The 16,334-nt window shown below is 39.9% G+C and overlaps 2 protein-coding genes across 2 annotated transcripts in view; one reads left to right on the top strand and one right to left on the bottom strand.

Moving 5' to 3' along the window:
- The window catches only part of LOC139454209 (tyrosine-protein phosphatase non-receptor type 1-like), a 30,077-nt gene extending 25,538 nt beyond the window's left edge, over positions 1 to 4,539 (top strand). Inside the window, exon 9 of the mRNA XM_071235782.1 lies at positions 2,501 to 4,539. Within this exon, the coding sequence (XP_071091883.1) occupies positions 2,501 to 2,693 (193 nt within the window). The 3' untranslated portion in view covers positions 2,694 to 4,539. The remainder of the gene's footprint in view (positions 1 to 2,500) is intronic.
- A 7,285-nt stretch (positions 4,540 to 11,824) lies between these two features.
- On the bottom strand, positions 11,825 to 15,643 carry LOC139453669 (uncharacterized). Its single transcript, XM_071235143.1, has 6 exons — positions 15,061 to 15,643; positions 14,701 to 14,925; positions 13,837 to 14,565; positions 13,477 to 13,665; positions 12,865 to 13,305; positions 11,825 to 12,405 (listed from the first exon to the last, which is right to left on the bottom strand). Exons 1-6 carry the CDS (start codon positions 15,641 to 15,643, stop codon positions 11,825 to 11,827), a joined length of 2,748 nt encoding a protein of 915 aa, XP_071091244.1.
- Positions 15,644 to 16,334: the final 691 nt, after the last annotated feature.

A 16,334-nucleotide genomic window follows, 5' to 3' on the forward strand; every position in this document is an offset into this window, starting at 1 on the left:
TAAGTCAAAAATATCGATTCTGACCTTAAATGTTTGCTTTAAAACTGTTCCACTAAACACAAATCAGTAATGCAAGTTATAATGAAAACATAAATATTTTCATTTGTTGTGCCTTGCTTGACACTGCCAAACGAAATCGTCAGTGTGTCAGGAATTTGGCCATCCTGTCTATGAAATAGATGGCTTACGCACCACAGATAACAGCACATGCAAGTATCGTGATATATATCGGATCGTGAGTAAGGTATCGTGATACATATCGGATCTCACAGTTTGTCTATCGTCCTAGCCCTAATCTTTTTCTGATGACTGGTTAAATAGTGAGGGAATATCCTGTAAAGACTTCCTTCTGCTACACAGGTTTTAAGTTTTAACAAAGACCATGTGTCTCTATGTGTTTATTTTCCTCTTCTCCCACTTCTAGGATGGTTTTCAGTAACTTCTCCTTTTGAACATCTCTTAATTAATTTACAAACAGTAAACCTGTTTATCCCAGTAATTGTACCAATTTCACAACACTTTTGCCTTCAGATTTCAAATTCTGGTAAGGAGTCAGATCTTTGCCTCTTGCTCCCATATCAATGAAGCAGACGTCATTACTAGTAAATGAGAGTTATTTCCCCTGTGCTGACAAAATTCAAGCTCCACACAGCGATATCCCATTCGCGGAGCTCTCTATACTATCGCTGCCAGCAGTCATAGCTCCTCACTGTGACAATTGGCTACAACCAACCATGCTAGGAGTTGAAACTCGCAGCCGACTTGCCATTAAGTTTACAAACATGTGATGGCTTACCTTTGCTAAATTACTTTGTCAGTTTGAATTTCTGTTTCTTTACAACTATCATGTAATTGGTATAGTAAGAATGTAAAGGAGAAGTCGGTCAATGTTCCGTTAGTCTGCAATCTAGAACCAATCTGATCAAATAAACAAAAAGCTAAATTCATCTGAGAAATATGGTCAGTCGTAAACCATTTCAAAATTCACCATGATGGCATTCCCAAAGACATAAAACAAAAGTATTAACGTTACTACACATGGGGTTGAGCGCAGATTTCAACATTCCTTTAGTGGCCCCGCCCACACTGGTGGCAGCGATGTTGCTGAGAGTGTAACAAAGGTGTCATGCGCTGGGATTTTGCACCCCCTAAAAGTTTATCCAACCATATTGCTTCTAGGACCAACTATATGCAGTCAGATGTCATGTAATATACCACAGCTTAAATATGCTGGCCATTTTGTGAACTTTAATGTGGCACATGAGTGTACCAGTGTTCCTGGTTTGAGCAAAGTAGTAAACATCTCTGACCCGAGTCGCTATGGACATTGTCCTCCCACATCAAACTTGCATGGTGTTAAATGACAAATATTGTTTGAAGCAGGATTGAACCCAAATCTCTCACAACTTCTAACGTTATGTGAAAGGGTTTATGTTTAAAGCTCAAGTACAAATGAAATCAACTTACCATCCTTACCAATCCGAATTGCAATGCTCCACTGCTCGGTGAAGAATTGTCCCCCTTTGTTTATTACCTCCCCTTATTCATCAAGATGGCTGCCAGTAATTCTCAACATAGATTCACACAGCCTCCAAATGTAAATGCAGTCGATGACCCGGGTGAAAGGCTTGAGTCAGTATAGTTAAATTTATCAGTGGGGCGAGTAATAAGTTACTGATTCCTTTCTAAGGACAATTAGTTGTAGTCAATGTTCACATATCTGGTACATATCTAGAAAGTTTCAGGACATGCAGTACTTCAACCTGTTTCTCATGCAGTGTTTTGATTTATGCATAAAATACCACAATTTGCATTTATTTTCATCTTTCAAAAAAGGCACATGCTAAAATCTGATATAAGAAAGCAATTTACCAAGTTTTATGTATCATATCACTATATGACTTGTTCTATATTAATCACCCATTTCAAACATTTTGACCAAATGTGTTTTATCAACACATGGGTGATCATAGCAATCAGAGTTGAAATCAGATTTGAAATGTCCCTTAGCAAGAGAGATAAAGTAAAAATGTAAGGACTAATTTCACTTTGCTAGTGACTGAAATTGTCCAGCAAGTGTAATGACTTTCATGATTACCATAATAATAACAAACGATTTGATGAAGATAGATTTCATCCAAATTTGTTTTTTGAAAAACGACTTTGACTTGAAACTGAACATGTTTGATTTATGTATGTCCCTTCACAAAATAAATTAAAGTCTTTAAATGTTGGGGATTTCCCTTTATTTGTGATAGTGAGTAAAACTGTTACCAGTATCGGGACATTCAGGAAAAGGCTGTAGTTATCAAAACATTTAGACCAGGATACTTACAATAGTATGCATGTTCCTACTTTGTCATCAGTGCCTGTGACAGAAGACACTGCATTTTACTCTGTTACAGTTTTTTTCCGCTGCTCTGCACACTATTTCTAGTTGAAGTGCAGTTTTGATGCTTCTATACAGCATGTATTTTAAGAAGTTGTGTTTTGTTTACAGTGCATATGAGGTAAGGAAGAGAATACGCGAAGAAAGAAAGAAGCATACTCAAGAAAAGATCAAGGATATGAAAGAACGACAGAAAAATAGTGAAGCTTGGAAGAAACGCAAGAGCTACCTACAGCCAATATGTTTAGGTCTGGGCTTGCTGCTAGGGAGCTACCTACTTTACAAGTATTACTGGAGATACTAATGAGTTGAGAACTCTCACAGCTCACAACTAGGATGCCTGCCGTACATAACATGGTCTGTGGGAGAGACTTGTGAAGCAATTGAGAGAGAGCAACTGCTCGGTAGTGTAAACTGAACACAACACAGAAATCAGCTCACCTGTCAAACAGCTGGCATGTCACAGAATAAAGCTATTACAACCAACCCCAATCCCCAATAGCTTCAATCCCATTTGTGGTTAAGCAGGCCAGCTGGATTGTGATGCTGTACCATCTATAGGGGAATTTGGGCACCTTGATGACCATGAGTCAGTTTCTGCCAAGCCTTGGTCAGCATGGACTCTACTCCTCATATCTCATAATATTGTCATTTAAAGGCAGCTGATTGTACATTTACGGTACTAAGTGTAAACTATATCCAATTTACTCTGTTACTGTAGATACACGATGAAACAATATTCTTAGATGTTCACAGTTTGCAGAGTATATAACAAGCTTTCCTTTGCCATAATTACTCATTATGTTGACACTAGTCAAAGGAGAAGAATAACAACTTATTTATGAAAATAACACCACTACAGATGTAAGGTAGAACATTTTGTAGACTATTAGCCACAGTACTGGTAAATAAAACACTTGCCACATTCCTTCTGTTCCCATGCCTACTCCACATACTCTTCAACACTCCAGGTAGGGATTGTTGTGGCTGGAAAAGAGGCATGTTCAACACGTCCAAAACATAACTCATGTATTCATTCAGTATAATTGTGGTAATTCGACCATAACAAGAACCTCATTAAGTATCCTGAAGAGCACTTGTGTTCTGACTATTTGTAACTGTTTGGTTATAATAGTTAAACAGTTCGATTATCGAAGGTTCTGTTACTTTTCTGTGATTCAGTGGAGAATATTGCTTAGTGTAAAGCTTTGATGTTAGGAGTTATCTGACACTTAGTGATAAGTGATGACAGGTGAATTGAAGTATTAGAGACACTTGTCATTATAAAATAAGTAACTTCTCTATCTGCTTCCTATGTACATACCAACAATTGTAAATAAGTGCAGATTCCATGCATCAACAAACAAACTCTGTATGTTACTGTTTGCATTTGGGAGAATGGACACTGTTCTTTGTTATGAATTATATATTTTATAATGTTGATATCAAGCTGTGCTTGAATGTGATTGGATTGCATTTACATAGCTCAATGCCTTATGTTCAGGGCAGTTTGTTTGAGCTTTATGTTCAGTTGGCCTTCTTATTGTCTTAGCAACAGTTTACAGTGATCCACGACAAATTGAGAATTATAGAATGTGTTGTATTCTGTTACAGTTCTTCTCCACAATGTTATCTCTCCTTGCATCATTGCATGTCATATGCAATTTCCTAACAGTCACTGTGATTTCAGATCCAGGCTGGACATAGCTGAAAATACATAAATGACCAGAAAGAGAACTTTCCCAAAAATATGTTTGTGCTGAGATTGTCTCTGATCATGTTAATTGGCAGTAAATGCTAACAGCTTTCTTATTTCTATAGACACTATATACCATCACATTGAACCAGTGTCTTCCAGTATGGAAGGTTGCCCAGTTTATGGAAAATGAATATGTGTGACTTTTGTTATTTACAGAATGTACATTATGTTTAAAGCTGAATTATCTTGTTCATTCAGAACGTGCCAGAAGGTTTAGATAGAATTATTTAGACACTCTAAGACACATCTAACAAATTTGTCATTATGCTCATGATTTACAAAGCTGGGTGGTGAAATGGTTTTGGATTTCAAGTATAGTTGTAGCCCACCAATGAACACACCACTCATAGCATAAGCAGTCCTTGAAGTGATCTCATTTCAATCAAGGTTTCTTAGACAATTACTGGCTGATTGGAAAGCTGGATTTTGTAACGAATAGTGATATACAGTTTGTCAATCCAGTTTATTTATTTTGTGTCTAGAATAAAAGTTGCAAGCTTTTTTATTTGAAAAACCTGATAACAGTAGACTGTAGAATATCAATATTTTGAAAACATATGACTGATATCTTCCAACTTTGTTGTTGATTCAGTCTTGACATTTTTGCTCAGTAGCACATGTTGATCAATGCAGTTGAGATTGGTGATTGATGTACAGTCACAATTAATGATGCATGTGGTGCATATCTAATGTGTTTGTCATATCTTAAATGCATATCCGTGAATGGTGTGAGTTGTTATGTTATGGTAGTGCCAAATAGGTAGCTTTTTATTGGACGTCTGTCATCCACAAATATTTTGCAACCACTTTGTTTCCTGATAATAATTTGTATGACTTGGCATGTTTGATACTGCAGATAAGGCATAGCTTGATTTTCCTAGGTGTATGCTGTTGTAGACATTATTATACTGTGCATGGGATTTTGCAGATTAGATACTGCACATTTGAGAGGGGATGGATGATGAAGAGTCAGCTGGGGTAGAAAATGTCCAGGCTGAGTGCTTCAACAAACTTCAGCATTTCTTCCCCCGTGACTGACAAGTGTTTGGATAATTCAGGTTATGTTTGTGGCTTGTTATCTGTATGCAGTGAACTTTTACATTTTCAACATCTCCTCTGAAACTCAAAGGCCTAAGAAGATAAAACTTGGCAAGAATGTAAACATTGCCTACACAGTAGCCTTTATTGTCCCCCGCCGCGCGAAAGCGCGAAGCGGGGGATATAGTATTCACGACCGTCCGTACGTCCCACCTGTTTGTTGCCGCGATATCTCAAGAACTAAACACTGGATTGTCTTCATATTTGGAACTATGGTGTAAATACAGACTCCGCAGACACCAGTCGGTTTTGGTGACCTTGACCTTATTTTCAAGGTCACAGCAGGCAAATCTGCTATTGGAGTTGGAAAACGGTGTTGCCGCGATATCTCAAGAACTAATCGCTGGATTGTCTTCATATTTGGTACTATGGTGTATATACAGGCGGGGGACATTTGTGACAAATACTTGTTAAAAACTCATTAACAGCAATTACCCATTATTTTTCAAACTATATAGAAATTTGGTATATATGTTGTTGGAAATGGGGCCTAACATGTCATTTCAACTTTCCACATTTACAATGTTATAGTCTGTGTCACGATAGTGAAATCATGCATATCATTTCATGAATTGAAGTAGGTGCAAACTTGGAAAAGCACATCTTAGATCCATACACACGCTAGCCTGCCTCCAAATTTCTTCTGATTATTTGTATATGGTGGAGAGAAATTGCAAAAACTAGGTTTCACATATGGTTTTCATGGAAACAGAAGATGACTTGAAACAGAATTGGTTCGTGCAACATTATTAGTAAAGGTTCTCGGTAAGACACTCCAGCAAGTACTACACCCGGCACTTTGTGGTAAAGAAGAAATTAGTGAAACAAGTTGAAGTAGGTGAAAGCTGTGCACATGCCACAGAATGATAAGTGAATGATAACTGCTATCAGAAGAATAAGGTTGTTCAAGGAATCATGATTGTCACTCAACATCGGTGCTGAATACAATGTAGCAAAAATATGTTGTTTTCACCTAAGACATTGCATCATCTATGTTTAGTTACTATTGATCTTTTGTCACATAAAAATATTGAAGCATCCTGCAATTATTTCTTTGTCTGTCAGGTGAGCTACAGAGCCTTGTTGATTTATAGTTTTTCAAGTGCCATTTGATATGACCTGTAGTAGCAAGCAAATCAAAATTGAATTTAATTACTAGTATCTTGGAAGACATGTAAAATAAAAGTGCATGTGTGTTCTCCGTACATGTTTCCCAGTGTGAAATAGTGAGAGGTGTGCAGCAGTCACAGTCAGTCCGCAGCACTGTGTGTTGCCTCCTCTTACGCTTTCGAGATGAGGCTTGGCAAGTGATGTAACGAAGGGTATAATGCAAGTTTGGCAAGTGGGAAACGTGATATTTTAAGGATTTTGTTAGTGAAGTGTATTAATATGTATAGGTCCCTCAGAATAACATTGATCATTTAATTGTGAAACTTAAGCAGTGAGAAATGGGACACATTGTCGTGACATGAGGATAGATTATTGGCAGTAGGAAAGGAAATGGTACATTCAATAAATCTTTATCAGCAACTCTTAAAATATTATGTACGGCCAAATGTAGAGAGAATAGATGACTTAATCATTCATGGCAAGAATAATGCTGATAGCTAACGACCAGTCCAAATGTGAACAAAAACTCTCCATCGCTACATTTTATTGTTTGATGGGCATTTCTTGGAAGTTGACAGATGATGAAGTAGACACAATTCATGGACAATTTTTAATATATATTAAGGCAGTTGATATCCATAACTTGTGTCCACTTTAGCAATATTTTAGCTTTGATGTTGCTGAAACTGACAGAATAGGCTATATGATATTGCAGTGAACTGCAAAAAGTCTTTTTAAATGATTTAGGGTATAATTCTTGTAACTAATTGCAAATATGTCAAAATGGTATTGAAAGTTGTCACTGACATGAGTGAAATGTATGGTTGCATGTGTTAGCATATTTGTGCCTGATCAGCCCTGGACTGTACTTAGTTCAAGAGTCTACTATTTGATGATGGGGTTTTGTAATGTCAAATATTGATGTTCAAAACAATACAGTGACTCAAGACATCTTTTAATAAGGGGTATACGTATCATGTCAAATATCTCAACACATGCTGTTGGCAATTTATCATCTAAATTCCTGCAGTCTGCATAGTATAACACTAACATGATATGAAACTTAGGGGATTATTCGGCCATCCTTTTGTATTGTGGGTAGTTCTAGGTGTATACTGTAGGCATTGGAAAAACAGGAATGGGATGGATGTAATTTTAAGTTGTACAACAGAACAAATATGAAAATTGTCAGTTCTGTTTTAGGATGGCATTAGATTTTAGATTTTAGCAATGGCTGTTTTATTGTGTTCTGAATGGAATTCACACAGCTGTGGGTGGAAAGGAATTAAAAAAGTATGTATTTCATGGCAGGATGTGATTCCATATTGTCCATACTGTGTATATTTGCTTGACCTCGTTGACCATTATGGTGCATGTGTTTCTCAAACTCCACATTGTTGATTCCATCTTTTTCTATGTAGACTGTTGTATGAATTTATTACATCCTCATAATAATTGTGACACAGTAGCAAATAAGGGTTATATGACAATACATAATATTATACCCTGACCTTAAACCCATCTGCACACGCTTGTAGAAGGTTATGTATGCAACTGCCTGACTGCCTGGTTGCCCGCCCGCCTGCCTGCCACCCATCATGAGTGATATATATGTAGTGTTCGCACACTCCACAGTTTACACCAGCCTCACATACATCACAATAGATATACTGAATCATTTTCCAGACATCAGTAAAGTATTCTTCTTTTAGGGAGTAAGGGGGAAATTGTCTGAAAATTCTGTATTAAATTTAAACATGTAATGTTACATGTCACTTGTATTTCTTCCATTGATGGGGCTGAGATACTTCACTTGACAGCTATGCAATGATAATGTAGCAATTTTCCAGATGTCTTAAAGGGGTAGAGGTTGAAAGTGATAATGCAAAAAGGATAAATTCCAGAATGATCTGGAATAGTAGAATAGCTTTTTGCATGATTTCAGTAGAATATTTCGAATTTTGGATCATCCTGAGGTTTGACTTTTATTATTGATATGATGAACACAATGATATTAAAGTTTTGACCTTGTACCCACCCATCCTCTCTCTCACCATTGCAGTATTGATTAAGCCTACAGCCGTTTCTTGTTAGCTCACACAATTAAACATGAGGTATATATATATATATATATATTTTTGTATATGTTTGTTATGCTGGCCATCAGAGATCTATACTGGTGAACAGAATACCTGTACAAAGACAGCACTGTTCAGTGTCAGGTGTTGCTGCAGTCAGTGTTGAATGAATAAACAGGAAAAGTGCATCTCCCATCTGGGCTGTCTGTTTTATTTCATGTTTATTGAGTTGAGTAAGTACTTTCACTTAGATAGACAGTCTCATAAACCACTGTGCATAATGCATACTTTCCATAAGTCTGAAAGTAAACATTACACGCTGTCTTGGCAGTGTTGAGAAATCATGTCATAGGCCAAGCTAGTGATTAGCTTGTGAAACCTAAGATTGACGAAAAGCTACCGCTCCCTCCGCTAACTTGGCGTACATGCAGCATGCATAATATTCCCATACGGGATGGACCAATTTTAAATGAATAGTTTTATGCACTTGCCAGATTCCCAAACAACCATGCTGTCCCATAAACTAGGCTTATGGATTTGGATGTTGGAGCCTACGTTAATTGGTTCATAGCGGGTGTACGCTGTGTCTTGTACCAATGGAGGATTTTTATGAGGGAGTACCTCCAGAGGCTCCTATCCGCATCTGTTGGTCGTATGCATGGTTTGTTTGATCGCATCGTACGGAAACAAGAGGAGTTGCATTCTAGTGGCTATAGAAAGGGTTTTGTCACCTTTACTACCACACATGGATGCAAAGCTTTTGCGCTATCTTGATGCTAAAGACCAGGAAGACCCCATAGACTCGACTTCTCAAGTCCCATTCAGGTGGAAGATTGGAGTTCCATAACCATCAGATCCCTTCCAGAGTTTGTAACCAAGAACCAATCCACCACCCTGGAAAGATTGGGACACACGATTTTAGGTTTTTAACAGTCCCTTAAACTGGTTGATATCTTTGGCACTTTTAATGTTGACCGGAATGTTGTTCCAAAGCATTGGACTGGTGTAGCAGAATACCTGTACAAATCAATCCCCTTGAAGTTCACTCGAGAGTGATTTGAGCCTAGGCTGAGATCCCTCTTGAGTGTTTTGAGCCAAGGCTCAGGTCACTAACTCCTGCTAGGCCCAAAGCACTCACTCCAGGCTCAGATCACTCCCTATTGGGCTCAAATCCCCACATTTTTACAGTATTTTTGTTCAAATCAGTCCCCTACATTTTGACAGTGTTCTAATTCAAGTCAATCCCCCCACATTTGTACTGTATTTTAATTCAAATCAATCTCCTACATTTTTACAGTGTTCTTGTTAAAATCAATCTCCTACATTTTTACAGTGTTCTAGTTCAAATCATTCCCCCACATTTTAACATGTTCTAGTTCAAATCATTCCCCCACATTTTAACAGTGTTCTAGTTCGAATCAGTCATCCACATTTTTACAGTTTTCTAGTTCAAATCAATCCAATACATTTTCTACAGTGTTCTTGTTGAAATCAATCCCCTACATTTTTACAGTGTTCTTGTTAAAATCAATCCGCTACATTTTTACAGTGTTCTTGTTAAAATCAATCCCCTACATTTTTACAGTGTTCTTGTTAAAATCAATCCCCTACATTTTTACAGTGTTCTAGTTCAAATCATTCCCCCACATTTTAACAGTGTTCTAGTTCAAATCAATCCCCCACATTTTTACAGTGTTTTTGTTAAGTTTTATCGTACAGTTCTGAAGCTTTCAGATGTTCATGTGACCTTTTTCTTACCTGAAAAGGTAGTAGGTGATTGTCGACATAAGTTATTACTTGCAGACAGTCTGGAGTTATGCATGAAATTATCCTTTGAATTAACATTGTGACATCAATCGCTTGTTTTTTTCTGAAAAGGTTTTTAATTTTACCCTACAATGTGTCCGATCTCTCAAATACATGTAGTTAGCTTAAAAGTCACTTTGGTTCCACTGCAGTCTTTTCTAGCCACAATAATCACATCAGGTTTACTTCAAACTTGGACGCATGAAAAGAATAAGATACATCTATACACTTGTGCATACCCAATTCAAATAGTACATATAAGTTATATTTCTCCTGGAACCTCTTTTCGAGAATATATTATTTGATTTGGATTTCATAATACAAGAGCAGACAGGATATAATAATTAATAATTATAATAATTAAACACTTTATGTTCTTCACAAAAGGTATGCGCACAAACTATATTTGTAGTCAAATAAAGAAGACCTTCAACACCTTATGTCGCATATTGTTTTGAAATGTCCAGCATGTTACAAAAGAAATCTCGACAGTTGGTGCTACATTGGCAAAACTGTCCGATCATATTATGTGATAGTCCACGACTTGGCATACTGTAATCTAACACAATAAGTCCTTTGCCCTTCGATGTCCACCCACTTCACCTAAATTTTACCCATTAGAGAGGCACAATTTGCTGTGATATACTGGGTTTATCAAGTTAGGTGATGAAGGTTTGCTGTGATATACTGGGTTTATCAAGTTAGGTGATGAAGGTTTGCTGTGATATACTGGGTTTATCAAGTTAGGTGATGAAGGTTTGCTGTGATATACTGGGTTTATCAAGTTATCCCTACTGCCAGTGTATAGGGCATGTCTTTCAATGTAACCCCGATCCCTACTGCCAGTGTATAGGACATGCCTCTCACTGTAACCCCGATCCCTACTGCCAGTGTATAGGACATGCCTCTCTCTGTAACCCCGATCCCTACTGCCAGTGTATAGGACATGTCTCTCACTGTAACACCGATCCCTACTGCCAGTGTATAGGACATGCCTCTCACTGTAAACCCGATCCCTACTCCCAGTGTATAGGACATGCCTCTCACTGTAACCCCGATCCCCATTGCCAGTGTATAGGGTATGTCCCTCACTGTAACCCCGATCCCTACTCCCAGTGTATATGACATGTCCCTCACTGTAACCCCGATCCCTACTACAAGTGTACAAGGCATGCCTCTCACTGTAACACCGATCCCTACAGCCAGTGTACAGGGCATTTCTTTCAATGTAACACCGATCCCTACTGCCAGTGTATAGGGCATGTCTCTCTCTGTAACACCGATCCCTACTGCCAGTGTATAGGGCATGTCTCTCACTGTAACCCCGATTCCTACTACCAGTGTACGGGGCATGTCCCTCACTGTAACCCCTATCCCTAGTGTCAGTGTATAGGGCATGTCTCTCAGTGTAACCCGCATCCATACTGCCAGTGTATAGGGCATGTCTCTCAGTGTAACTCCGATCCCTACTACCAGTGTACAGGGCATGTCCCTAGCTGTAACCCCGATCCCTACTACCAGTATACAGGCCATGTTTTTCAATGTAACCCCGTTCCCCTCTGCCAGTGTACAGGGCATGTCCCCCTATGTAACCCCGATCCCCACCGCCAGTGTACAGGGCATGCCTCTCACTCTAACACCGATCTTCTCATCTTCCGTCACAAGATACAACAAGTAATGGAACTCATCTTCTGTCACTAGATGCAGAAAGTAATGGAACTCATCTTCCGTCACTAGACGCAACAAGTATTGGAGCTCATCTTCCGTCACTAGATGCAGCAAGTAATGGAGCTCACCTCCCGTCACTAGACGCAACAAGTAATGGAACTCATCTTCCGTCACTAGACGCAACAAGTAATGGAACTCATCTTCCGTCACTAGATGCAGCAAGTAATGGAGCTCACCTCCCGTCACTAGACGCAACAAGTAATGGAACTCATCTTCCGTCACTAGATGCAACACGTAATGGAGCTCACCTCCCGTCACTAGACGCAACAAGTAATGGAACTCATCTTCCGTCACTAGATGCAACAAGTAATGGAGCTCATCTTCCGTCACTAGACGCAACAAGTAATGGAACTCATCTTCCGTCACTAGATGCAACAAGTAATGGAGCTCATCTTCCGTCACTAGACGCAACAAGTAATGGAGCTCATCTTCCGTCACTAGATGCAACAAGTATTAAAGCTTATCTTCCGTCACCAGACGCAAGAAGTAATGGAACTCATCTTCCGTCACTAGATGCAACAAGTAATGGAACTCATCTTCCGTCACTAGATGCAACAAGTAATGGAGCTCATCTTCCGTCACTAGACGCAACACGTAATGGAGCTCATCTTCCGTCACTAGATGCAACAAGTATTGGAGCTCATCTTCCGTCACTAGATGCAACAAGTATTAAAGCTTATCTTCCGTCACCAGACGCAAGAAGTAATGGAACTCATCTTCCGTCACTAGATGCAACAAGTAATGGAACTCATCTTCCGTCACTAGATGCAACAAGTAATGGAGCTCATCTTCCGTCACTAGACGCAACACGTAATGGAGCTCATCTTCCGTCACTAGATGCAACAAGTATTAAAGCTTATCTTCCGTCACCAGACGCAAGAAGTTATGGAACTCACCTTCCGTCACTAGACGCAACACGTAATGGAGATCATCTTCCGTCACTAGACGCAACAAGTAATGGAGCTCATCTTCCGTCACTAGATGCAACAAGTATTGGAGCTCATCTTCCGTCACTAGACGCAACAAGTAATGGAACTCATCTTCCGTCACTAGACGCAACAAGTAATGGAGCTCATCTCCCGTCACTAGATGCAACAAGTATTGGAGCTCATCTTCCGTCACTAGACGCAACAAGTAATGGAGCTCATCTTCCGTCACTAGATGCAACAAGTATTGGAGCTCATCTTCCGTCACTAGACGCAACAAGTAATGGAACTCACCTTCCGTCACTAGATGCAACAAGTTATGGAACTCATCTTCCGTCACAAGACGCAACAAGTTATGGAACTCACCTCCTGTCACTAGACGTAACAAGTAATGGAGATCATCTTCCGTCACTAGATACAACAAGTAATGGAGCTCATCTTCCGTCACTAGACGCAACAACTAATGGAGCTCATCTACCGTCACTAGACGCAACAAGTTATGGAACTCATCTTCCGTCACTAGATGCAACAAGTTATGGAACTCATCTTCCGTCACAAGACGCAACAAGTTATGGAACTCACCTCCTGTCACTAGACGTAACATGTAATGGAACTCATCTTCCGTCACTAGATACAACAAGTATTGGAGCTCATCTTCCGTCACTAGATACAACAAGTTATGGAACTCATCTTCCGTCACAAGACGCAACAAGTTATGGAACTCACCTCCTGTCACTAGACGTAACAAGTAATGGAGATCATCTTCCGTCACTAGATACAACAAGTAATGGAGCTCATCTTCCGTCACTAGACGCAACAACTAATGGAGCTCATCTACCGTCACTAGACGCAACAAGTTATGGAACTCATCTTCCGTCACTAGATGCAACAAGTTATGGAACTCATCTTCCGTCACAAGACGCAACAAGTTATGGAACTCACCTCCTGTCACTAGACGTAACATGTAATGGAACTCATTTTCCGTCACTAGATACAACAAGTATTGGAGCTCATCTTCCGTCACTAGATACAACATGTAATGGAACTCATTTTCCGTCACTAGATACAACAAGTTATGGAACTCATCTTCCGTCACTAGACGCAACAAGTAATGGAGCTCATCTTCCGCCACTAGACGGTACAAGTAATGGAGCTTATCTTCCATCACTAGATGCAACAAGTAATGGAACTCATCTTCCATCACCAGACGCAACAAGTAATGGAACTCATCTTCCGTCACTAGACGCAACAAGTAATGGAACTCATCTTCCGTCACTAGACGCAACAAGTAATGGAGCTCATCTTCCGTCACTAGATGCAACAAGTAATGGAGCTCATCTTCCGTCACTAGACGCAACAAGTAATGGAACTCATCTTCCGTCACTAGACGCAACATGTAATGGAACTCATCTTCCGTCACTAGACGCAACAAGTAATGGAACTCATCTTCCATCACTAGACGTAACAAGTAATGGAACTCATCTTCCGTCACAAGACGCAACAAGTTATGGAACTCACCTTCCGTCACTAGATGCAACAAGTTATGGAACTCATCTTCCGTCACAAGACGCAACAAGTTATGGAACTCACCTCCTGTCACTAGACGTAACAAGTAATGGAGATCATCTTCCGTCACTAGATACAACAAGTAATGGAGCTCATCTTCCGTCACTAGACGCAACAACTAATGGAGCTCATCTACCGTCACTAGACGCAACAAGTTATGGAACTCATCTTCCGTCACTAGATGCAACAAGTTATGGAACTCATCTTCCGTCACAAGACGCAACAAGTTATGGAACTCACCTCCTGTCACTAGACGTAACATGTAATGGAACTCATTTTCCGTCACTAGATACAACAAGTATTGGAGCTCATCTTCCGTCACTAGATACAACAAGTTATGGAACTCATCTTCCGTCACAAGACGCAACAAGTTATGGAACTCACCTCCTGTCACTAGACGTAACAAGTAATGGAGATCATCTTCCGTCACTAGATACAACAAGTAATGGAGCTCATCTTCCGTCACTAGACGCAACAACTAATGGAGCTCATCTACCGTCACTAGACGCAACAAGTTATGGAACTCATCTTCCGTCACTAGATGCAACAAGTTATGGAACTCATCTTCCGTCACAAGACGCAACAAGTTATGGAACTCACCTCCTGTCACTAGACGTAACATGTAATGGAACTCATTTTCCGTCACTAGATACAACAAGTATTGGAGCTCATCTTCCGTCACTAGATACAACATGTAATGGAACTCATTTTCCGTCACTAGATACAACAAGTTATGGAACTCATCTTCCGTCACTAGACGCAACAAGTAATGGAGCTCATCTTCCGCCACTAGACGGTACAAGTAATGGAGCTTATCTTCCATCACTAGATGCAACAAGTAATGGAACTCATCTTCCATCACCAGACGCAACAAGTAATGGAACTCATCTTCCGTCACTAGACGCAACAAGTAATGGAACTCATCTTCCGTCACTAGACGCAACAAGTAATGGAGCTCATCTTCCGTCACTAGATGCAACAAGTAATGGAGCTCATCTTCCGTCACTAGACGCAACAAGTAATGGAACTCATCTTCCGTCACTAGACGCAACATGTAATGGAACTCATCTTCCGTCACTAGACGCAACAAGTAATGGAACTCATCTTCCATCACTAGACGTAACAAGTAATGGAACTCATCTTCCATCACTAGACGCAACAAGTAATGGAACTCATCTTCCATCACTAGACACACCAAGTAATGGAAAGCATCTTCCGTCACTAGATGCAGCAAGTGAAGGGATTCATCACCTGTCAAGCAATGTATAGACGACCTGGCGTTCTTGTCTCTGGGATCACAGTACCTCAAGGAAACAGAACAAACAAAATAACTAAGATGAGACATGTATTTAAGGTTTTTATTACACCATTTAATACAGATCAGATCAACAACGCTACATCCTCTTCACATCGAGGTTGAATGAAGCCTTTCTGGCCATCTACCAGGGCACCGATTCACAAAGTGATAATTACTGTCGTAAGTTTGTGAGTGAGAGAGTATGGTTTTACGCCGCGTTGAGCAATATTCCAGGAATATCACGGCGGGGGACAACAGAAATGGGTTTCACACATTGTACCCATGTGGGGAATCGAATCTGGGTCTTCGGCGTGACAAGTGAGCGCTTTAACCACTAGTCTACCCCACCGCCCCGTAAGACTGTGCTAAAGTATGGAAGTTACGATCGTCTTAACGCTAAGATCACTTTATGGAACCAGTGTACGGCCAGCAGGGGCACTCGTATAAGGATTCTGCCTGGTAACACCTATCATTCTCGTTCTCTAAAAGATAGCGTCAGACACTATGGAATTGTTGTACTCAGGGTCATGGGCTAACACACACGGGAGACACGCGTGGGCCCCGGACAGCGAAGTGC

The sequence above is a fragment of the Haliotis cracherodii genome, unplaced genomic scaffold (genome assembly GCF_022045235.1).
Source record: "Haliotis cracherodii isolate W230 unplaced genomic scaffold, xgHalCrac1.p SCAF_10, whole genome shotgun sequence".
NCBI lineage: Eukaryota > Metazoa > Mollusca > Gastropoda > Lepetellida > Haliotidae > Haliotis > Haliotis cracherodii.